Genomic DNA, 24,001 nt, shown 5'->3' with positions numbered 1-24,001 from the left:
TAAACAGCAAAATCACAGAACATATAGAAAGATATGGTTTAATGGGGCACAGCAAACATGGTCTTGCCTTAAACATGCAGATAACTGTGAGCTAGTGGATGTAATGTGTTTGGATTTTCAGAAGGCATTTGACAAAGGTCCCAGAACATTAGAAAGCCAATAGGAGGCAATATCCTATTGTGGATTGTGAACTGGTTAAAAGATAGGAAACAGAGAGTAAAACTTAATGGTCAGTTTTCTCAATGAAGGAAGGTAAACAGTGGAGTGCCCCAGGGATCTGTACTAGGACCAGTGCATTTTCTATAGAATTTGATGCCCAGTGTATATTTTTCTTGGATATTTCTTGGTTATTTTGATTTTTAAAGTTGAACAATGACTGAGCACTTTTCTATCCACAAGCCCATTGAGAGAAATAATTTATTAAGGTTTTCCAGTTTCCATCCATGTAAGCTAAAAAAACTTATCAGTGAGCCAATTTCTATGAATGTGGAGTTTGTACTCTGATAAGACTGATTTCAAAATTCATGCTTAAGACATAAGCGCAAGGTTGCTCTCAAGAGGTTAGCCCTTCTTCATCATAAAAAAGCATACAAGCACACATTATGTGCTGAGTGTTCCTGGTTACTGTTACACCATAAGGAGTCCAGAGGGTCTGACCTTGTACGTTTACTACATTATTCCCATTTAGGAATATTTTAGCTTCAATCATTTTCAAGTATTGGCACATACTCACACTTCATTTAGTGTTCTCTTCCCTTCCTATAATAGCTCACACCTGAGGCCAGAACAACAGAGATTGTTGTTTGGTCAGCTTTACTTACTCTATCCCCATTTCAAAATTCTAACTATAAAAGACATGCACCCTGTGGTCAACACTCTTTTTGCGAACAAGCAATTCTTGGTGCATCTTGGCAAGACTCTCGGATACACAAAGTCATGCAGTTAAAGGGATCTACTAATTGTTCATCATCATTTGTGGTCTACTTTATCGTCTGCCCTTGTAATAAAGCATACATTGGTAGAATTAAGAGATATATAAGAAGACAGTTAACAGAACATAAGAGCTGTCCCATTGCCTTGAGTTAGAAACACTTTTGATGATCTAAGATGGGGTGCACTTGAGCAAATCCCTTGTATACCAAGTGGAGGCAATAGGCAGGCTCATTTAAACATCAGACAGCAGTTTTGAATTTTTTTTAATCTAAAAACAATCATCCCCTTGGATTAAATTCTGAAGCAGAATGGTATTCCTTAATTTAAAGAACTTTTTTGAATAATATGCAAGTATTTAACATCTGTTTTTTACCGGGCCATTTCTGGGTTGACTTGGTGACAAAATGAAAAGAGTCCAATTTAAACAGGATAAGACTTACCATGACCTATGCTAAGTTGTTCTGTGCTGACAAAATTAACTGCAATATTTATATTTCATTATCCTGGCTGCTATCTCCAGTCAGTTTAAAAGCCACAAGTTGATTGCTATTATGATTTACTTATATTTTACTGTTTTTTAATATAAGCTGGATAAGAATATTCCCCCCATGCAAAGCTGCTTTGAAACACGGATCCATGTCAAGGTTGTTACATTTGTTATGAAATTCCGGGTATCATAATTGCTATGGGATTTTGAGAAGAAGAGCTAAAATACTCACCAAGGAACTTTAAGAAGTATATGCTTCAATGAACAGATAAGTGAATTATTTACTTGCAACCAAAATATATAAAAAATATACTCAACTCTAATGGACTCAGACCGATGATTATGGATAAGGCAATGAAGACTTTGATGCTGGTAGTGCTGGGTATGAGGGTCTTGGCTTGATGGTCTATTAAATAGTATAGATTGATCAAGGGAATATTTTTGTTGTGAGCATTCTACTGCTAAGAGTCAGCTTCATAAACTATGACTTTTTGTAGGTTGGCAAAATTAGTTAAATGCAATGCTATACCTAAAAAGAGAATGCTGTCAGAGCAGCTGTGTTTGCTTAATGCCAGAGAGAATCAATATCCATGCTGTAATATGAAGATAGAATTACTCTTCGTACCTAACGCTACAGACTACAATTCATTTTAAAAATTGGGAATATATGCTTAATTCCACCATGTTTAACCATGGAAAAGATTATGATGTTAAAGTAAAGCCGCTGTAGATCATAGGCAATGAAGCATAAATTGGACAGAGGTTCCAAAATATTTGTAAAAGTCATCTTATGTTCTCATCAATCAAGTAGTCTTGGAGAAAAATCAAGCTTTAACGTTCAGACTGGGGATCCCAGTTCGATTCTGACTCTTCTTCTTCAATGATATCCTCTGAGATGTCACAGGGCAGAGATGCAAAGGAACAGGTTGGCTTTGTACTGTTGAATGTCACAGATGTTTCAGAATCCCCTACTGTGAACAGTAAGAATTGCAGACCATCACTGTACAGTATGAGAAACAATAACATTTTTTCATTCCACAATAAAGAATGCTCAAGCTAATCCACCGTAAAACATTACTTATTCCAACTGATTACATTTTAGCTAAAGATAATTAAAATAAGAACCAATCTCATCCCTTGGGTTAATTATTGAATGTCTTAACCTGCAAAATAAGCAAAACCAAGCAATTTGTTCGCAGCTGCTAATAGCGAAGGAGTTAGATATTCTACCCCTTGTTACTTTGAAATTTTTCAGAATATAGAGAGTTTGTGTTTGTTTTTTTTATCAGGAAGAGCAGAAAGTTGTACTAACTAGTGGATCATTTATCTATTGAGAAAAAAGGTGCCAACAGCATCAAGAAAACTCTGTATTTGGTCCTGTTATAAGTAAATGTAGCACTCTATGCTATCATAAAAGTGTATGAAGGGAAAATAAACTATCGTGAGGAATCTATATGCCAGAGAGTTCAGCTACTGCCATCACAGTTTCTGCCACTCCAATGTTTCTACGTAGTATTTTTTCTTATCTGAGAGGAAGGATTCCTTGCAAAATGATTCAGGAATAGTGTGCTAGAGGCAAGAGATACATAGAAAAAATGTTTCTTTGACTGGTTTAAACTCTTTGGCATCAGTTCTAGCCCTGAATCCATAAGGCAGCACAGTATATGTTGGCATACGTGTGATGGGATGCCCCAGCATCTAGTGCAGAGTGTACCAATATATTACCGAATACTCTTTTAATGCCCATAAATGTGCTGGCAGGGGGCCGTTTAGCATCTGAAAGTCCTTGCTAGGCAGGGTCATGTATGAAGAATACATTTTGCTTTCACATTTTATAGCACTTTTCAACAGTTTGTGCCAGACAAATTTGGACCACAGTTATCCCACCAAACAGTGGTTGTGAAGAGAATGGACATCAAGTACTCGTCTGCCCTCCCTCCTTTAAATTAGAATCTTGACAGAATCCCCACCCCCACCCCTTCATAAAAGACTCTGAAATTTACAAAGAAGAAAGGTGCGATTTCTTTCAACTTACCTGTTAAGGAACGGTATAGTTTGGCCCGTTTTTGAGGTTCACGTGGTGACAGAAGAGAAGTATCCTTCCATGTTTAAAAACAAATGCATAACAGAAAGAAATTGGACGTATTAGCTGAGATCATTAGAAAAATCAGAATGAAGCACAAAAATGACATTAATTGTAAAAGCAATTTACTGCCTCACCTATGAAAAAAAGCATTCTAGTACACAGGACTGTTGCTGATTGCCAGAGGCATATGTGTCTCTCTGCCTTTCCAACAGTCTCGTTTCCTGAACTGAACCGCTGGCATCCCAGAGAGCCAGGAATATTTGCTACTACTGTTGTTAGGGTTAATGAGTCTTTTCAGTGGTGTGTACGCTAGAACAAAGACACCAGCAAGGGACAAGTGTAGAACTGTGAATGCATGTCTCCCCCTTCAGAGAAACATAATTGCTCCATCTTGTGGTTAGATGTCATGGCATTGTTTGAAACATAACTAGAACCATGGGCTTTATTTCCCAATCAAAACTTCCATTTCCAACTAAAATAAAATCTTTATTACAGAGGGAAAGAATTTATATTTCAATGAAATCATACATTTGGGCTCTGGTGTCAGTAGCACTACATGTGCACATTCTTACAAAAATGTGGACGAGAAATTTGGAATTTATCTTCCTGGTACTGATAGCACAGCCACTAGTGGTTTATGCAAAAGACGGGGCATCTGAGGCGATCACAAAAGGCAGATTCTATGGTTTTGTTTTCAGACTATAAAACTTGCCTTCTCATGAGTTAGAATGTGACCTTTACTATAGGTGTGCTCAGGGCCCGTGCTAGAGGGTATGGCACCCCAAATCAACTGATGCTTTTGTACCCGCTCCTCCGCCCCTCTCCCCCCCAGTTGCCGTCTTCAACTCTTCCTTCTTGCTTTTGGTCCCAAGTTCAGTTCTGCGGCTGCTGTCTTCCCAATGCAAACGTGGGTCCAGGCTGACCTCGCCTCTTTTTGTTTATTTTGCTCGTTTGCGAGAAAATTACTGCCAGACTTGGGAAGTTGAGGGGCAATGGCTCTCGCTCTCTCTTCCTGATCATCCACACTGCAGGCTGGTGCCACCCCAAGGACGTGCTGGGAATTGTAGTCTTTGCTGCCACCAGGTTTTGACTGAACCCACCTGCAGCAGTGCCTTAAACACTACAACTCCTAGGACACCCATGAACCAACATCCTGCACCCATTTTCCTGACTGGACACACACTCGCAATAGGAAGACATCAGCTGCGGTTCTAAGAGTAGACTTTTTTTTTTTTTTTTAAAGGCTTTGAATTTTTGGCACTCCTGAACTCTGGTGCTACAAGCCAGTGCATCACTGGCTTGCCTCTTCTGCTGGCCTTGGGTGTACTCAGAACCTTGATAAAAATCACAATTATTATTAGGTTTCACTCCATTTATTATCTCAGCAATGACCGCAACAAAAAAAAGCAAATGTTGCTTACCTGATGTAACAGGTGTTCTCACAGGACAGCAGGATGTTAGTCCTCACAAATGGGTGACATCGAGGATGGAGCCCACCACGGAAAACTTCTGTCAAAGTTTAACAGAACTTTGACTGGCCCCTACTGGGCATGCCCAGCACGGCACTGACCCTGCAGCCAGCAGGGGTCTCCCCTCAGTCTGATTTTCAAAGCTACAGGCAGTGCCGAAAAAGTAAAAATAAAACGAACCCAACACCGCGGGGTGGCGGGCGGGTTTCGTGAGGACTAACATCCTGCTGTCCTGTGAGAACACCTGTTACATCAGGTAAGCAACATTTGCTTTCTCACAGGACAAGCAGGATGGTTGTTCTCACAAATGGGTGAGTACCGAGCTGAGGATGTCCTGACTTGCACCAAAGGCACCCAACGGCATGCAACAGGCACAACAACTGGGGTGTAATTTGGGAACGGGCATCCGCACCCTACCGGGAAGGTGGAAGGGTGTTGGTACATCAAGTTGGAAAAAGGTTACGCAAGACAGATTGGCCGAAGATCGAGTCCTGTCTTCCAGCTTTGTCCAAACAATAATGGGCTGCAAAGGTATGGAGAGAACTCCAAGTTGCAGCTTTGCAGATGTCAGGAAGCGGCACCGATCGAAGGTGTGCCACTGAAGTCGCCATGGCCCTCACAGAGTGTGCTTTAACACGGTCTTGGAAAGGAATGCCAGCTTGCTGATAGCAAAAAGAAATGCAGTCCGCCAACCAGGAGGAAAGAGCCTGCTTACCCACAGGTTGTCCTAACTTGTTAGGATGGAAAGAGACGAATAATTGAGTGCTCTTTCTGTGAGAAACTGTACGATAAAAAGCTAGAGCTCGTTTACAGTCTAGGGTATGCAGGGTCTGTTCCCCTGAGTTGGAGTGGGGCCTGGGAAAAAAGATAGGTAGTATGATGGATTGATTGATATGAAACTCCGAAACTACCTTAGGTAAAAATTTAGGGTGAGTGCGGAGTACCGCCCGGTCCTGGAGGAGCTTAGTGTAAGGCGGGTAGGTAACTAGGGCCTGTAATTCACTAACCCTGCGAGCTGAAGTGATAGCCAAAAGGAATAATACTTTCCAAGTGAGATATTTCAAGTCACAGGAGTGCAGAGGTTCGAAAGGTGGTTTCATTAGACGACCAAGAACCAGATTTAGGTCCCAAGATGGGGCCGGAGGACGTAAGGGTGGCTTCAGATGGAGCAAGCCTTTAACAAAGCGTGTTACCAGGGGTTGTACTGAAATAGGGACACCCTCGATACCTTTATGGAAGGCGGCTACCGCACTGACATGCATCCTTATGGAAGAGGTTTTAAGACCTGATTCCCATAGATGCCATAAATAGTCCAAGAATTTAGAGATTGGACAGGAAAGGGGATCAAGGGACTGAGAAGTGCACCATGATGTGTACCTTTTCCATTTATATGAATAGGATCTTCTGGTGGAGGGCTTTCGCGAAGCTATCAGGACACGAGAAACTGAATCCGAAAGGTTAAAAGGCTGAAGGACTAACCTTTCAACATCCATGCCGTCAGGGACAAGGCCTGGAGGTTGGGATGGAGGAGGCATCCGTCGTTTTGAGTGAGTAGATGCGGGTCCTTTCCCAAGGGAATGTGCCTGCAGATGGAGAGATCCCGAAGTATGGGAAACCACACCTGGCGTGGCCAGTGCGGTGCTATCAGGATCATGGTTCCTCTGTCCTGGCGTAGCTTCACGGGAGTCCTCGACAGAAGAGGAAGTGGAGGGAATGCATAGAGCAGACCGGTTGTCCACTTGAGGGAGAAGGCATCCCTCGGCCGAGAGTGCTGGCTCCGAATGAGAAAGCAGTAATTGTCCACTTTGTGGTTCTGAGGAGACGCAAAGAGGTCTATGTGGGGGTAACCCCACTTGTGGAATAGAGAGGTCGCTACCAGAGGATTGAGTGACCACTCGTGTGGTTGGAAGACACGGCTCAGCTGGTCTGCCAATACATTGTCTACTCCCGGTAGGTAGGTGGCCCTGAGGTACATGGAGTGGGAGAGGGCTTCTGCCCAAATCTGCGCAGCTTCCTGACACAGAAGGAAGGAGCCTGTGCCTCCCTGCTTGTTTATGTACCACATGGCCACCTGGTTGTCTGTCTGGATCAAGATTATCTGATTCGATAGGTGAGCTTGGAAAGTTCTGAGCGCGTAGCGGATTGCTCGCAGTTCCAAGAAATTTATCTGGTGTTCGGCTTCCTCTCGAGACCAGAGTCCTTGAGTTTGTAAATCGTCCACATGGGCCCCCCAACCGATGTGGGAAGCATCGGTGGTTAGGATTACTTGGGGATCTGGTAGAAGAAAAGGTAAGCCCTGAAGGAGGTTGACTCGAGTCGTCCACCAGGTTAAAGACAGGCGTAGCGCTTGTGTAATTGTGACAATGGTGGACAGAGGCTGAAGAGCTTGAATCCATTGGTGTCGCAGAGTCCATTGGGTAACTCTCATGGCCAGTCGGGTCATGGGAGTGACTTGAACCGAGGATGCCATGTGTCCTAGGAGAACGAGGAATTGGCGAGCCGTGGCAGTGTTTTGAGACTGGAGCTGGCGAGCTAGGGATATTAGAGTCTGGACCCTGTGATGAGGAAGGTAGGCCTTTGCCTGTAAGGTGTCCAAGTCTGCCCCAATGAAAGATAAGGTTTGAGATGGGACTAAGCAAGATTTCTCGTAATTGACAAGAAACCCTAAGGAAAGGAGTGTTTGAATTGTCAATTTTAGGGAGGATTGAGCAATCTGTTGGGTGGAGGCCCTGATTAACCAATCGTCCAGGTAGGGGTAGATGTGGACACCTTCCTTCCTGAGGAATGCTGCTACCACGACGAGACATTTGGTAAAGACCCGTGGTGCAGATGCCAGGCCGAAAGGTAGTACTCGATATTGGTAATGGTTTCGGCCCACCAGAAAACGCAGGTACTTGCGATGGGATTGTGTTATCGCAATGTGGGTATAAGCGTCTTTGAGGTCGAGAGAGCATAGCCAATCCCCTCTTTGCAGCAGAGGGAGAAGCGAGCCCAGGGTTACCATTTTGAACTTCTCTTTTTGAAGGTACTTGTTGAGGGCTCGAAGGTCTAAGATGGGACGAAGCCCCCCTGATTTCTTTGGTATCAGGAAGTACCTGGAGTAGAATCCTCTTCCCTGCTGAGAGGGAGGGACGGGTTCTATAGCGTTTGATTGCAGAAGAAGGAATACTTCTTGTTGTAAGTGAGCCAAGTGGCTGGTCAGACTCCATGCTTGTAGAGGCGGGGAGTCTGCAGGAAGAGTAGTGAAGTTGAGGTGGTAACCCTGTGCTATAATTGCTAGTACCCACTGATCTGAGGTGATCTGTAGCCAGCGGTCTAAAAAGTGGCACAGTCGACCTCCCACAGGGATGGCTGGAAGAGGGGTTTGGCACGTGCTCTCTACAGGGAAGTCAAAGGCCCGCCGCAGGCCCAGGGGGTGGGGCTACAGTAGGTCTTTGCTTCCGAGGCTGGCGTGGCTGAGCTCTGTTGGAAGACCGTGCAGGTCGAGGCTTAGCCGATGGAGGGTAATACCGACGTGGCCTAAAGAACGACTTTTTAGAGTCTTTCTTAGATGGTTGTTTGGAGGTCACATCAGATGGAGTGGATGAGAGTTGTTTCAACGTCTCGTGATGATCTTTTAATTCGGCTACTATTTGCTGAATTTGTTCTCCAAACAAGTTGTCCCCTAGGCAGGGTAAATCAGATAGCCGATCCTGGACTTCTGGGCGTAGGTCGGATGATTTTAACCAAGCCCAACGTCTGGCTGAGATGGCTGTGGCTGAAACTTTTGTGGAAGCATCGAAGATGTCATATGCAGTCCTAATTTCATGCTTCCCGGCCTCAAACCCTTTGTTAAGGAGGGCTTGAAGCTGTGGTTGATATTGCTCAGGCAAGGTGTCCGCATATTCTTGCATCTGTTTTAGGATGGCTCTGTTATATTGAGTCATGTAAAGCTGATACGAAGCTATGCGTGAAATTAACATAGCTCCGTGATACACCTTCCTTCCTACACTATCCAGGAATTTGTTGTCCTTGGTAGGTGGCGTTGAAGAGTGTGGCTTTAGACGCTTAGCTTTCTTTTGCGCTGACTCAACAACGACAGAGCGATGATCCAGTTGAGGCTTCTGAAATCCCGGTGCTGACTGGACAAGATATGTGGAGTCAGCTTTCTTATTGACTGGGGAAACAGATGAAGGAGATTCCCAGTTTTTCTTTAGAAGATCCAGAAACACCTGGTGAATAGGGATGGAAGCGATGATTTTGGGAGCATCCAGAAATTGGAGCAGTTCCATCATCTGGTGTCTGTCATCGGTTTCAGATTGTAGCTGAAAGGGTACAATTTCCGACATCTCCTTCACAAAATTAATAAAAGAGAGATCCTCAGGAGGAGATCGTTTCTACTCTCTGTAGGAAATGGTGGTGAAGGTAAATCCGTGTCAGAAGATGTATCATCTCCCCAGGTATCGTAGGGATCATGCGGGGCTTGAAGCCCTGAAGGTCCTGGTTGAGGGTCCGGGATATTAGGAGGAACCACCGAGGGTATCGAGTAGAATCTCGATGGCATCGGTGCTGAAGGCGGAGCTGGAAACGGCATCGAGGGCTTCGGTGCTGTCGATGGAATCGGTGCCGGCCTTGGAATCGATGGAGCCGAACGATATATCGGTGGCGAGGGATGAGAAGGCACCGATGGGACCACCCCTGAAGGGGGAATTACGAATGGTGTTTCCCCTCTCGATGATAATCCTGTCGGAGACTGTGGTGTTGTCGGTGCTACTGAAATCACCGATGGAAGGGCCGTTATAAGCGCCTCCATGCGGTGCAGTAGCGGTGCTAGAGCTTCCACCAGTGGCTCGGTGGTCGGTTCCTTCCTCGGTGGCGGAGTCGGTGCCGGAGTCGGTGCCAGAGTCGGTGCCGGAATCGGTGCCGGAGCCGGTGCCGGTGGAGGTTGGAACTTCTGCATCGCTTTTTCGATGGCCTCCTGGACCAGCCGGTCCAGTTCTGCCCGGAGACCAGGGGTAACGATACCCGGCTCGACGGGAGAGGGAGGCTGAGGCTGAGCCGGAGGGACCACCGTAACCGGTGGGATCTCGGCTCCCACACCCCGAGGGGGTGAGGGTTTCCTCGGTGCCTGCGAACGAGACGTGGACGGTGCCAGGTCTGATCGAGGCTTTTTAGTCGGTGGTTCGGTCTGTACGGAGGTCGATGGTTCTGGATCCTCGACGGGCCGAGACCTGTGCCGTCGATAGCGATGTTTATCTTTCCGATCCCCTCGCCCATCCAGGGAAGGGACGGGAGTCGACGGCCGGGAAGTCATCGATGGTGGACGGTCACCGGAGGGTTGACGATGATGGTGCAACTTCGACGGTGCCGGTTCCGATGACGTCGATGCTATCGATGGCGTTGGGGTGCGAGCATGGAAGAGGAGCCCCATCTTCTCCATCCTGGCTTTGCGACCTTTGGGTGTCATTAAGGCACATTTGGTGCAAGTCAGGACATCATGCTCGCTGCCTAAACACAAAACACAGACCCTATGGGGGTCTGTGATTGACATAGTCCGGGTGCAATCCGGACATCGACGAAACCCCGTCGCCATGGCCTTGGGCCAAAAATTTAGTCGCGGGATTGGTGACTGTCGATAGGCCTCAAGGGCCAAACTTGACGTAAGTCGACCAAAAACGGCAAAAAACTTACCGGAGTTCCGCGAGGTGTAAAAATTTGTCGAAGGGAGACCCCTGAGGGGCAAATTTTCTTCAGAAATAAAATTCCGAATTCCTGTCAGGAACGTGGTTAAGAGCTCCTTTCGCCGCGTGGCAACTGCTGCGCGGAAAAAAGAAGACTGAGGGGAGACCCCTGCTGGCTGCAGGGTCAGTGCCGTGCTGGGCATGCCCAGTAGGGGCCAGTCAAAGTTCTGTTAAACTTTGACAGAAGTTTTCCGTGGAGGGCTCCATCCTCGATGTCACCCATTTGTGAGGACAACCATCCTGCTTGTCCTGTGAGAACCTTAGTAACACAGTAGAAGTCACCAAATAAGGACCGTTTGGCCTACTTAATGTGCCTGGTTATGCTTATCTACATTAATCTACTTGCAGGTATCTCCCAGCTTTCAGCTGTAAATGCCTTCTCACACCAAATCAGTTTGTAGCCCCCAACATCGTTATGACCATTTAACTCCTTTTCTCAAGTTGCTACATTGGCTCCCTATCTGCTTCTGCATAAAGTTCAAGCTTCTTACTCTCTCTTACAAGTGTATTCATTCTGTAGCTCCTCATTTCTTCTCCACCTACATCCCTCTTCCCAAGTTTCATCGGGCAAGATGCTTTTCTCTGTCACCAAATCTCAACTCCACATGCTCCACCTTACTGATAGTTTACCAAAAGAATATTACATTCTTACCACTTCAAACAACGCCAGTATGTATTTTTGTGAACCCCAAGGAAAATGACCTGGAGTTCACATGGCATAAATATCTTTCATATGATTTAAAAAAATAAGGTCAGAAGTTAAGTTCCATATTTTCCTTCCACACGAGACAAGCAACTTGGAAGAAATATGGTTGTTATACCACCTAGCACTGTTTCTCAGGGCTCTTTTGTGTAGCCTAAATCGTAGGTATCTGGAAACAAATCTTTTTTTCATACTATAGAAATGATAATTGGCCAACTCATGTATTCATAATATAGTAACGTAGTAGATACTGGCAGAGAAAAAACAATTGGCTTATGCAGTTTGCCTGATTATTCCGATCTGCAGTGCACCGTATCATTTGGAAAGGTGAACTAAATATCCAAAACAATAAAATTATTATTATATTCCAGCTGCTAGTCATGGAAGCATGTAGGATATGTGACTCGAACTCATGGAGATTTGGTACTATCTATGGTTTTTGGCACCTTGCAAATTTCACAGGCCAGGAGCCTCGGTGTCGGAAACAAATTTGTCATTTTATGTCACTGGCCTCTTTGCAGGCTATGTGACTCCTTGTTAGAGCAATGCTAGAGTTATCCAAAGCTGAATCTTCATATCTCAGAAAGAGATATGCTTTTGAAATCCTTCTGTGCACCTTCATCGTCTCTGGATAATTCCCTTCTTGCTCCAATACCAACACAGCTACTAGAAATCATTTTTACCAGAAGTGTTTATTCTTTTATATAGCTTTAAATGATTTACTAAATCAGCATTTAAAAAAAGCAAAACAAAACCATTGCTGTTGCTGGGGGCGTTATTTCCATGTTCATCCTTGATTGAAATTCTCCTACTGCTTTCATTGCGGGGTGGGGGGGGGGGGGGGAGGGGGAGGAAGCCAAGCTGCACTGAAAACAGAAAAGCAGACCAATGCCAGCACGATAACACTCTACCTCCTTATTGAAATGATCCGAGAGGCGCCTGTTGAGATTGCCCTGGTAGCTCTCATGCCTCCGAATCAGGATTTCCTTTGCCTGTTCTGCCACAGTGTCCGTAGGCAGCATGTGTCTGTTATATGACGGAGTCTTCCCGAGAAGGGGGAGTGGCAGAAAAAAAAAAAGAAACAAAAAAAATGTAAAACAGAGGTACAATATTAAAATGTATGCGCAAAACAAAGTAGGCGTTGGAATGTACAGAAAGTGTCAATTACAGCAACTGCAACATGTCAGGAATGGCAGCTCACATCAAGCAGATTCAAGATACTTCAACTGTGGCAAAAAAAAGCACCCATTACGAAAACATAAATAGCTTCAATTAAATAGTTTTAGAAAAGCTTCTGTTCAGATAATGTTACCTGGGACAAAAAAACCATCATTACTTTTTACAACAATGATTTTAATCAGATATAAAGTGTTTAAATAAACTGATTCTATCATTTTATCCAGTTATAGTACAGTCTTTGTAGTCAATACACTTATTGTCTTTTTCTTCTCATAGTGTATTTCTCTTCCTATGTCTGTACCTCTTAGCTCCTTTCCGTTTTCTTATTCTATATTCTCCTGCTTCTCCTTTTATTCCTTTCACTGTTTTCCCTGTGCCTTCTTTGCTCCCTCTTCTTGTTCCCCTTTTGCCTCTCCCTGAATTCTTTTATCTTCCTTCCTTCATCTACCCTCATTTACCTTTCCCCATCCCATAAGAGAACTGGTGCCACCTAAGCCTTTTTCTTTTTTTAACAGCAGCCTGCAGCATATCCAGGATGCCATGCAACTGTTGTGGCCGCTCTCCTTATCATCACCCTAAAAAGAAAATTAGGTCTTACCTTTGTTAATTTTCGTTCCTGTAGTACCAAGGATCAGTCCAGACTACTGGGTTATGCCTCCGCACCAGCAGGTGGAAACAGAGCAAAACTTGACAAGCTCCACTATATATACCAGGGTGCCACCCACAGCCTGCCAGTATTATGCAATGTCAAAGCAGTGGATATTCCTCATGTAACTAAAACTATCTACACAAAACCAACCAGGGGAACCACGGGTCACTTACCCCAAGAGAACCCAGATCCAGAGAACAAAACCGAATTGGCAAAACAGCCAACGACAGAGAAGAAAACCTTTCGTCCAACACAGCGGACTCTCCGAAATATACTGCAGAAAGGACAATGGGCGGGACTCTGGACTGATCCTTGGTACTACAGGAACGAAAATTAACAAAGGTAAGACCTAATTTTCTTTTCCCTGTACGTACCAGATCAGTCCAGACTACTGGGATGTACCAGAGCACATTACTTAGGGGGGGAAACGGAGAGGCCCGCTTTCAGGAAGTCTGCTCCAAAATTTCCCTCTCTGGAATCCCGCACATCCAGTCTATAATGACGCGCAAAGGTGTGCAACGATTTCCAGGTCGCTGCCTGGCAGATCTCTAGGGGTGAGACCTGTTGAAACTCAGGACGCAGCCTGAGACCTCGTAGAGTGTGCCTTCAGCCCTAACGGTAGAGGGCGACCTGCAAGAAGATAAGCAGAATTTGTTTCCTTCAACCAGCGAGCTATGGATGTCTTAGACACCATATTACCCTTTTTAGGCCTGCTCCAAAGAACGAATAGATGATCCGACACCCGGAAGGCGTTTGTAACCTCCAGGTAGCGCAAGAGAACCCTGCGCACATCCAACTTCTTCAGATCTCTAGAGGACGCATCTGGATGCTCGACATGGGCAAAAGCAGGAGATCTACTGACTGATTCAGATGAAACGCTGACACCACCTTGGGCAGAAAGGAAGGAATGGTCTAGAGAGAAACCCCGGACTCCGAAATTCTTAGGAACGGCTCCCAACATGAGAGGGCCTGAAGTTCCAAAACCCTCCTGGCGGAGGTGATTGCCACCAGGAAGATTGTCTTCAACGTGAGATCCTTCAAGGTGATCCTCTTCAGTGGCTCAAAGGGAGGCTGACACAGGGCCCTGAGCACCAGATTTAAGTTCCAGGACGGACAAGGTGAAACGAGCGGAGGGCACAAATGTGTTGCACCCTTTAGAAAACATATCAAATTGGGGTGGGAAGCTAAGGGCCTCCCATCCACCGAACCGCGCAGACCCCCAAGAGCCGCTACTTGCACCCGCAAAGAACTACAGGATAGTCCCTTGGCCAGACCATCCTGTAGGAAAGACAGGATATCAGGAATGGTAGCCTGGGTAGGCCGGACTGACCTAGACATGCACCAGGATTCAAAGACCTTCCAGACCCGCATATAGGAACGAGACGTTGACACCTTGCGGGAGCTGAGGAGGGTGGCCACCACCACGTCCGAATAACCTTTACCTTTCAGATGGCGCCTTTCAAAAGCCATGCCGCTAGAGAGAAGTGATCCGCCTGGTCGAAACAGACGGGCCCCTGATGTAGAAGATTCGACAACGGCGGAAGCCGTAGTGGCGCTTCCAGGGACAGATTGACTAAGTCCGCAAACCAGGGCCTTCATGGCCACTCTGGGGCCACCAGAATAACCTCCGTGGGGTGATTCTCTATGCGACGCAGCACTTTTCCTATGAGAGGCCACGGAGGAAAGACGTACAGAAGGATCGACGAGGGCCATGGAAGTGCCAGGGCATCTACCCCCTCCGCCCCTGGTTCCCTGCGTCGGGTGAAGAACCGCGGTGCCTTCGCATTCTGGGAGGTCGCCATCAGATCCATGGCCGGTCGTCCCCATCTGTCGCAGATGAGCTGGAACGCGACATCCGCCAGTTCCCTCTCGCCTGGGTCGAGATGATGACGGCTCAGGAAATCCGCCTGAACGTTGTCCACCCCTGCGATATGGGACGCGGCGATCTGAAGTAGATGCTTCTCCGCCCACTGCATTAGCAGGCGAGCCTCCAGAGCCACTGGCCGGATCCGGGTTCCCCCTTGGCGGTTGACGTAGGCCACCGTGGTCACATTGTCCGATAAAATCCTGACCGCTTTTCCCAGGACCAGGGGCAGGAAAGCCCGTAAAGCCAGGCGCACCGCCCTGGTCTCCAGGTGATTTATCGACCAGCGGGACTCTGTCGCCGTACATTGCCCCTGCGCCGACTGCCTCAAGCAGACCGCCCCCCCAGCCGGACAGGCTCGCGTCCATAGTGACCACCGTCCATTCCGGGGTCACGAGGGAAACTCCCTGCAGCAGCTTGTCCTTTCTTAGCCACCACTACAGGCTGGCCCGTGCTACCACCAGCAAGGGCAGCGGGAGTTGGTTCTGTGCTGAAACTGGTCTCCAATGGGAAAGCAATGCCGACTGCAAAGGACGCATTTGTGCAAAAGCCCACGGAACCAGCCCCAACGTCGAGGTCATGGACCCAATCAACTGCAAGTAGTCCCAGGCCGTTGGCGGCCGCATCCATAGGAAGGATTTGACCTGATTCTGTAGCTTGCGGCAACGGTCCCGGGAGAGGAAGACCCTGCCGAGACGTGTGTCGAATAACGCTCCCAAAAATTCCAGATATTGTGAAGGTTGAAGATGACTCTTGGCCGTATTGACCACCCAACCAAGGGAGTGCAAGAGGTGCAGGACCCGTTGGACTGCAAACCGGCAGAGCTCCTCTGACTTGGCCCGGATCAACCAGTCATCCAGATATGGATGGACCAAGAGACCCTCCCGACGGAGGTGGGCCGCTACCACCACCAGGATCTTGGTGAACATCCTGGGGGCTGTTGCGAGGCCAAAAGGCAAGCTTGGAAATGATAGTGTTTTCAAAGCACAAGGAACCGGAGATATTTCTGATGGTCCTTCCGGATCCCGATGTGCAGGTATGCCTCTGTGAGGTCCAGAGAAGCCAGAAACTCCCCCGGACGGACTGATGTGGTCACGGATCTCAAGGTCTCCATGCGGAAACGCGGGATCCAGAGACAACGATTGACTCCCTTCAGATCGAGAATGGGCTGATAAGTGCCTTCTTTCTTTGGAACGACGAAGTATATGGAGTAATGTCCTCTTCGTTGCTCCGCAGCTGGGACTGGGATGATAGCTCCCAGTTCTTCCAGACGGACCAACGTCTGAAGGACCGCTTGCCTCTTGCCGGATGTCCGCAAGGAGAGGGGAAACACCTTGGCCGGGGAAGGTAAGCAAAATCTAACGCGTAGCTGTGTCTTATCACTGAAAGAACCCATTGGTCTGATGGGATTGTGGCCCAGGTCTCGTAAAAGAGGGACAGTCTGCCCCCCACCTTTGGAATCGACACCTGGACCGGCCTGACATCATTGCGTAGACTTGCCACTCGGCGCAGCAGAGGAGGAGGCAGGTCTGCCAAAACGTCTCCCCCGAAAGGGCTGGGACTGCTGCCTACAGCCTCTGGGGCGAAAGGAAACAGAAGAGGAAGAAGAAGAAGAACCAGGGCGAGAGGACCGGGGCTTCCGGCTACTCCGGTATCGGGAACGAGAAGAGAAAGACCCCTTGGAGCGCGGCCTGTCCTCTGGCAGACGGTAACCCCTCCTCTCGCCCAGCAGCTGAATCATGTCGTCCAGTTCCTTCCCGAACAGCAGCCTGCCTTTGAAGGGAAGAGAGCAGAGACGAGACTTGGAAGCCCCATCCGCTGCCCAGTTTCTCAACCACCGGAGACATCTGGCCGTGACAGCGGACACCATGGACCGAGCCAAAGTCCAGAGAAGATCATGTAGGGAATCCGCACTATAGGCCACCACCGCCTCTAAACGTCCGGCCTGTCTGGCTTCCTCCTCAGAGAGACCCTCGTTGGCAAGAAGCTGCTGGACCCAACGGAGACCCGCCCGTAAAGCAAAGTTACTGCAGATCGCTGCTCGGATCTTTTTCAATTGGACTTCCAATTTCCTATCCTGAAGATCCTTCAACGCCGTGGTACCCGTGACCGGGATGGTGGTCTGCTTCGTCACTGCCGAAACTGACGCGTCTACCTTCGGCACCCGCAGTAGCTCCAGTGCGTCTTCCGGCAAGGGATACAGTTTCTCCATGGCCTTTGAGACCTTCAAGCCCAAATCTGGTATATCCCACTCTCTAAAAAGCAGATCAGTGGAAGAAAAATGAAAGGGGAATGTTGTAGGGGGACCACTCAGGCCCAGCAACACGGGATCCATGGATCCACCCCGGGACTCCCCCAGGGGTTCCAGTATCCCCAATTCCTCCAAAATAGCGGGGATAAGAGGAGCTAATTCGTCCCGGCGGAAGAGGCGAAGCACCTCGGGTCATCACCCTCCGAGGCCTGCCCCTGGCGCGCTGAACCGTGCGCGGTACCATCCTCGCCCTCTGCCCCTTTCGGGGGCGGGGAAGGGTCCCCTCCTGATCCTCCGGGTCCTCCGAAGTGTCCACTTCATCCCTGGGTGGGACGGCCCGCAGTGGCCGTTTGGCTTTGGGGGGGCCCGGTACTCCTCCGCATGTGGGCGTCCCCATGGGCTCCTGCTGCGAGGAGCGCCTCTTAAGGGCCTTGCAGGCTTTAAAAGCCCTATGCATGGCCAGTATAAAATCCGACAAAAAGGAGGTACCGGAACCGTCCGAATCCATGTCGCCATTCCTGTCCCTCCCCCGCCCCACGGGGGAGGGAGGGACAGTGGGGGAAACTGCCCTCGATGCGGGCCGCTGTGGGGAGAGGGAGGGGGGGGGAGGGAGGGGGGAGAGCCCCTACCAAACTCCTCAATAGGCCCAGAGATCGCGGGGGGGGCCCATGGTAAAGTGGGGGGAGAGGTCGCATCCCCCCTTGCTGACCTGTGAATTGCTATGGCCATGGAGGTCCGCCGCAACATGATCCCCCTGATTGCCCCCGACGTCCCCTCGCCCCCCGGGATGCAAGCCGAGCACAGCCCATCCCGGGAGAGGCGCGCACTGCAGGATCCGCATGCCGTGCAGGCCGCACCGCGTGGCATGCCTGGCCGTGCCGAATGAAGAGAGCCGCGAAAAAGCCCGCGAAAACGCGCGGAGGGAAACGGAGAAGCGAACCACGCAAAAGGAAAAATAAACGAGGTCGGGGAACCGGCGCAGAGGAGGGAAGGCTTTCAGTTTTATTTACTTTTATTTATTTTATTTTTTTTACAGAACTCACCGGCGCTGCCCCTTGCCGAGTTCTGAATCGGGCCGACGGGGGTGAGTGAGCCGGGCTCCCCGGTATCACCCCGGCTGGGCTGTGGAGAGCGGGATCCTCGACCCCTAGCACCAGCGGACCGCTCTACCAGGAGGGATGGCCCTCTCAGGGCTTGCCCACCTCCCGGGAGCGCTGAAGGCTTCAGAGAGCTGAAAAACAAAACCCCCCCTTTTTTTTTTTTAAACTTAATTAAGGGAGGTTAGAAGGACAACCAGACCAAACAAACCTGCCTAGCTATCCCCTAACTTTCTAAACCTCTCTTTCCTTAATAAAAATTTACAACCAGGCTGTGAGCTATGCACCCGCACCACCTGCTGGAAACAGAGAAATACTGACAGGCTGTGGGTGGCACCCTGGTATATATAGTGGAGCTCGTCAAGTTTTGCTCTGTTTCCACCTGCTGGTGCGGAGGCATAACCCAGTAGTCTGGACTGATCCGGTACATACAGGGAATTTAGATTACCAGCTAAAGTAACCTTGCAATGAAGAGAAGGACTACAAATCCTTTTCAAAGTTTTATTAGCGCAGAGAGAAACAATAACAGTCTCTCTGTACTGCACTGAAAAAGCTAGACTAGCTGCTTCTTTTACATTCAACAGAAATGAAAAACCTTCAAATCAGCTTCACCATGCCATCTAGTGTTGGATCAGGAATCATACAACCAACACCACTTTTTAACAATACAGTTTGGGCCAGATATTTAAAACTACGTCCGATTTTATAACATCCACGCGCAACCGCGCGCATGTTATAAAATCCAGGGTTGGCGCGCGCAAGGGGGTGCACAATTGTGCAACTTGCACGCGCCGAGCCGCACAGACTCCCTCTGTCCCCTCCACCCTCCCCCACCTTCCCCTCCCTTACCCGCCCCCCAGCCCTACCTAAACCCCCCCACCCCCTTACCTTTGTCCTATAAGTTGCGCCTGCCTCTGGGCGGGCAAGGTTACTTTAGCCGATGGCCGGCCCGCGATCCCGGGCACAGCAGCAATGGCCGTTGCGCCTGGAGGCTCTGGCCCCACCCACTCCCCACCCCCTTTTTCAAGCCCCGGGACATACGCGTGTTCCAGGTCTTGCGTGCGTCGCCAGGCCTATGCAAAATAGGCTCGGCGCACGCAGGAGCGGATTCTCGGGGTTACACGCGTAACCCTTTGAAAATCCGCCCCTTAATGCAGTGGTCCTTTGCTATCTTTCTTCCATACCTATCTTTCTTGGGCATTCAGAGTTATGCTGGAGATATTTAGGGATTTGTTGGCAACATACTGATTTTTCTGGGGACTCAGACTTCACATTACAAGCATTCTTAGGCACTGCAAATGCTGCAGACTCCAGCAAAATGCACTGTGCTTAGTTTTCAAATTATTTACTTACAAATACATACATAGAATGGATACTTCATTCCCTTACCAATTGTTGTTTAACTCTAAGGAGAACTTTGACACTTTTTAGACCAACCTTAAAGTTTTTCTCTCACCCAGGGTGCTGGGACTGGTTAAGCTTGGCCTCTAGCTACCTGGCTCAGCACGAGCAGAGTGTGGTTGTAGTTTGGGGTTTTGAAAAGAGAGGAATGGTGTTTTTTCTACTGGACATCACTATGCCCCACAGCTTGCAATATTAGATAATAAGGACTGTGTTCTTACTAGTGTCCTCATAGACGTAGAAGAGACTGGCCCTTAAGAGAAGAAAGGGGAAGAGAGTGTTTTTTGATCTTTTGAGAGAGTTGATTTTTCTTTACCTACTCCAGCTCGGAAGGGACGTCACCCCTGCCTCAGGGGAACAGGATTGGGTACTATTTTGCCCTGCCACCACTCTAAGTGGAACCTGCAGCTGCCCAGAAGAGAGAATTGATTTGGAAGAATTTGTTTTTTCTATTTTGTTGGAAGAAAACTTTTACCAGCAATTCTTACTCACCTAGAGGAGGGGAGATTGTTTTCCTGACTTTCCTGTCACCAGGAAGGGACATTGACGATGTTTGGGCACTGACAAGACTAAGGTAATTGGAGTTTTCCTTTCTTTTGTATCAAGAGATTTCAAGCTTCTTCTGTGATTTTTTTTATTTTGAGCAAGTTCTCCTAAGTTACAGTTTTATTTGAACTCCAATTCTAAGTATCCAACCTAGTAATTTCAAGTTCAAGGGCGTGCCAGATGAGACAACAAAGAGTGAATACATTAGAGCGATTGTTGAGTGTGAGAGACTGTGCCAAGATGTTGAGTGTGAGAGACTGTGCCAAGATGAGACAACAAAGAGTGAATACATTAGAGCGATTGTTGAGTGTGAGAGACTGTGCCAAGGTTCTCACCCCTGTGAGCCTAGGGCCCCAGAGACTTGTCCTCCTCCCCACCAGATTGGTTACATGGAAAGAAGAATTAGAGGTCTGGGAAGACACGATTGGCCTTGGGATTGTTGTGTACCCCTGCATTCTGGAAGTCGCCCAAAGACAGGGGTTACATATAGTATATTTCTTGGCATCTGTATTCTAAGCTTCCCATTCTGTCTGTATTATTAGATACAAAAGAATGCCTAGAATCAGCATTAAAATTATACTTATGGCTTTCAATCTGGTCTTCTGGTACACCCACCCCTCTCGGTCAATCTAGTTTTCAGGATATCCACAATGAATGCATGAGATTGTTTACATACAGTGGAAATGGTTTAATGGAACAAAGTCAGCATGGCTTTACCCAGGGCAAGTCTTGCCTCACAAATCTGCTTCACTTTTTTGAAGGAGTTAATAAACATGTGGATAAAGGTGAACCGGTAGATATAGTATACTTGGATTTTCAGAAGGCGTTTGACAAAGTTCCTCATGAGAGGCTTCTAGGAAAAGTAAAAAGTCATGGGATAGGTGGCGATGTCCTTTCGTGGATTGCAAACTGGCTAAAAGACAGGAAACAGAGAGTAGGATTAAATGGGCAATTTTCTCAGTGGAAGGGAGTGGACAGTGGAGTGCCTCAGGGATCTGTATTGGGACCCTTACTGTTCAATATATTTATAAATGATCTGGAAAGAAATACGACAAGTGAGATAATCAAATTTGCAGATGACACAAAATTGTGCAGAGTAGTTAAATCACAAGCAGATTGTGATAAATTGCAGGAAGACCTTGTGAGACTGGAAAATTGGGCATCCAAATGGCAGATGAAATTTAATGTGGATAAGTGCAAGGTGATGCATATAGGGAAAAATAACCCATGCTATAATTACACGATGTTGGGTTCCATATTAGGTGCTACAACCCAAGAAAGAGATCTAGGTGTCATAGTGGATAACACATTGAAATCGTCGGTTCAGTGTGCTGCGGCAGTCAAAAAAGCAAACAGAATGTTGGGAATTATTAGAAAAGGAATGATGAATAAAACGGAAAATGTCATAATGCCTCTGTATCGCTCCATGGTGAGACCGCACCTTGAATACTGTGTACAATTCTGGTCGCCGCATCTCAAAAAAGATAGAATTGCGATGGAGAAGGTACAGAGAAGGGCTACCAAAATGATAAGGGGAATGGAACAACTCCCCTATGAGGAAAGACTAAAGAGGTTAGGACTTTTCAGCTTGGAGAAGAGACGACTGAGGGGGGATATGATAGAGGTGTTTAAAATCATGAGAGGTCTAGAACGGGTAGATGTGAATCGGTTATTTACTCTTTCGGATAGTAGAAGGACTAGGGGACACTCCATGAAGTTAGCATGGGGCACATTTAAAACTAATCGGAGAAAGTTCTTTTTTACTCAACGCACAATTAAACTCTGGAATTTGTTGCCAGAGAATGTGGTTCGTGCAGTTAGTATAGCTGTGTTTAAAAAAGGATTGGATAAGTTCTTGGAGGAGAAGTCCATTACCTGCTATTAAGTTCACTTAGAGAATAGCCACTGCCATTAGCAATGGTTACATGGAATAGACTTAGTTTTTGGGTACTTGCCAGGTTCTTATGGCCTGGATTGGCCACTGTTGGAAACAGGATGCTGGGCTTGATGGACCCTTGGTCTGACCCAGTATGGCATTTTCTTATGTTCTTATGTTCTTATGAAATATCTCATGCAAACTCATAGAAGATATCTTGAAAAACAGATTATCTAGGGGGTGCTCAAGAACCAGGTTGAGAACTATTGGTCTAAGTCAATAGATTTTGACTGTGCATAAGTAACCCGTGCCTACTAAAGAAATATACATGTATGGGGCATAGTCACAAGGAATTTTTGTTAGGCATAAAATGAAAGTTAAGTCTTTGTAAAAGAAAAAAAAAGAAAGAGAAGAGTTTTTCTTTAATTTCTGCCTGAAAAATTGCAAATGTAACAAAAAAATCTGAAAAATTTGAAAACAGCAATGTCTTCTATACTACAAAGGAAAATTGATTCTTACCCGCTAATTTTCATTCCTGTAGTACCACGGATTAGTCCAGACCCTGGGTTAAGCCTCCTGTCCAGCAGATGGAAACAGATCAAAACTGAAAGGGTATCCTGTATGAGGACAGAGCCTACCCTGCATCCCTTCAGTATAACCATTGTCAAAGCAGAAAAGTATAAAGACAATGAGAGTAAGATCAAGCAAGTAACAAGATAACTAATAGAACAACAGAACAATTGAATGAACTCTGTAAGTAATCGCTCTTGTATGAATATCCATGTTCATCTTAAGAGATGCTTCCGGTGCCCACAGGTAAAAGCCACAAGAAGGACATCCAGAAAATCCTGTAAGGACAAAAGAAAGACTTCGAGCGGACGGACCGAGAACGTCTGGACTGATCCGTGGTAGTACAGGAATGAAAATTAGCAGGTAAGAACCAATTTTCCTTTCCCTGTACGTACCCGGATCAGTTCAGACCCTGGGATGTAACAAAGCTTCCCTAAATAGGGTGGGACCAAGACAGTCCCCACTCGAAGAACCTGTTGACCGAAGGACCCAAACACTAGCGCCCGAACATCCAGACAGTACTGACGGGCAAAAGTATGCAGGGATGTCCATGCAGCTGCCCCGCAAATCTCCTGAGGAGAGACCGACTGACTCACCACCCACGACGTAGCTTGAGAACACAAAGAATGAGCCTTAAGGCCGTCCGGGACCGCTCGGCCAAGAAAGATATAGGCTGACGCAATCGCCTCCTTCAGCCAGCGAGCAATCGTAGCCTTAGAAGCCTTGTTGCCCCTATTTGGACCACTCCAGAGGACAAAAAGATGATCCGAGACTCGGAAATCACTGGTAACCTGGAGGTAATGCAATAGAATCCGCTTCACATCCAGGCGCCGAAGGTCACCCCAGGATGTACCTGCGATATCTCCTGGAGAAAATGCAGGGAGTTCCACCGACTGATTGACATGGAAAGACGAAACAACCTTTGGGAGAAAGGAAGGAACTGTCTTGAGGGAAACCCCTGAATCCGAGAAACGAAGAAAGGGTTCCCTACAAGACAGCGCTTGAATCTCTGACACCCTTCTGGCGGAGCATAGAAACCAGAAAAACAGTCTTAAGCGTCAAATCCTTAACAGTTCACCAGTGGAGAGGTTCAAAAGGTGCCTCGCAAAGAGCCCACAGAACCAAATTGAGACTCCACGATAGACAAGTAGCCCGAATAGGAGGATTCAA

The 24,001-nt window shown here is 47.3% G+C and overlaps 1 protein-coding gene across 2 annotated transcripts in view; it reads right to left on the bottom strand.

Moving 5' to 3' along the window:
* Window positions 1-1,180: 1,180 nt before the first annotated feature.
* The window catches only part of LOC115093993 (sodium/hydrogen exchanger 2-like), a 223,841-nt gene continuing 201,020 nt past the window's right edge, over window positions 1,181-24,001 (bottom strand). For both annotated transcript variants that reach the window (XM_029606549.1, XM_029606550.1), the window contains exons 10-12: window positions 12,310-12,441; window positions 3,456-3,519; window positions 1,181-2,391 (exon numbers count right to left, since the gene is read on the bottom strand). In XM_029606549.1, the coding sequence (XP_029462409.1) occupies window positions 2,252-2,391; window positions 3,456-3,519; window positions 12,310-12,441 (336 nt within the window). In that variant the 3' untranslated portion in view covers window positions 1,181-2,251. The remainder of the gene's footprint in view (window positions 2,392-3,455; window positions 3,520-12,309; window positions 12,442-24,001) is intronic.

This window comes from Rhinatrema bivittatum, chromosome 6, assembly GCF_901001135.1.
Source record: "Rhinatrema bivittatum chromosome 6, aRhiBiv1.1, whole genome shotgun sequence".
Lineage (NCBI taxonomy): Eukaryota > Metazoa > Chordata > Amphibia > Gymnophiona > Rhinatrematidae > Rhinatrema > Rhinatrema bivittatum.
This window is presented reverse-complemented; position numbering and strand designations above follow the sequence as displayed.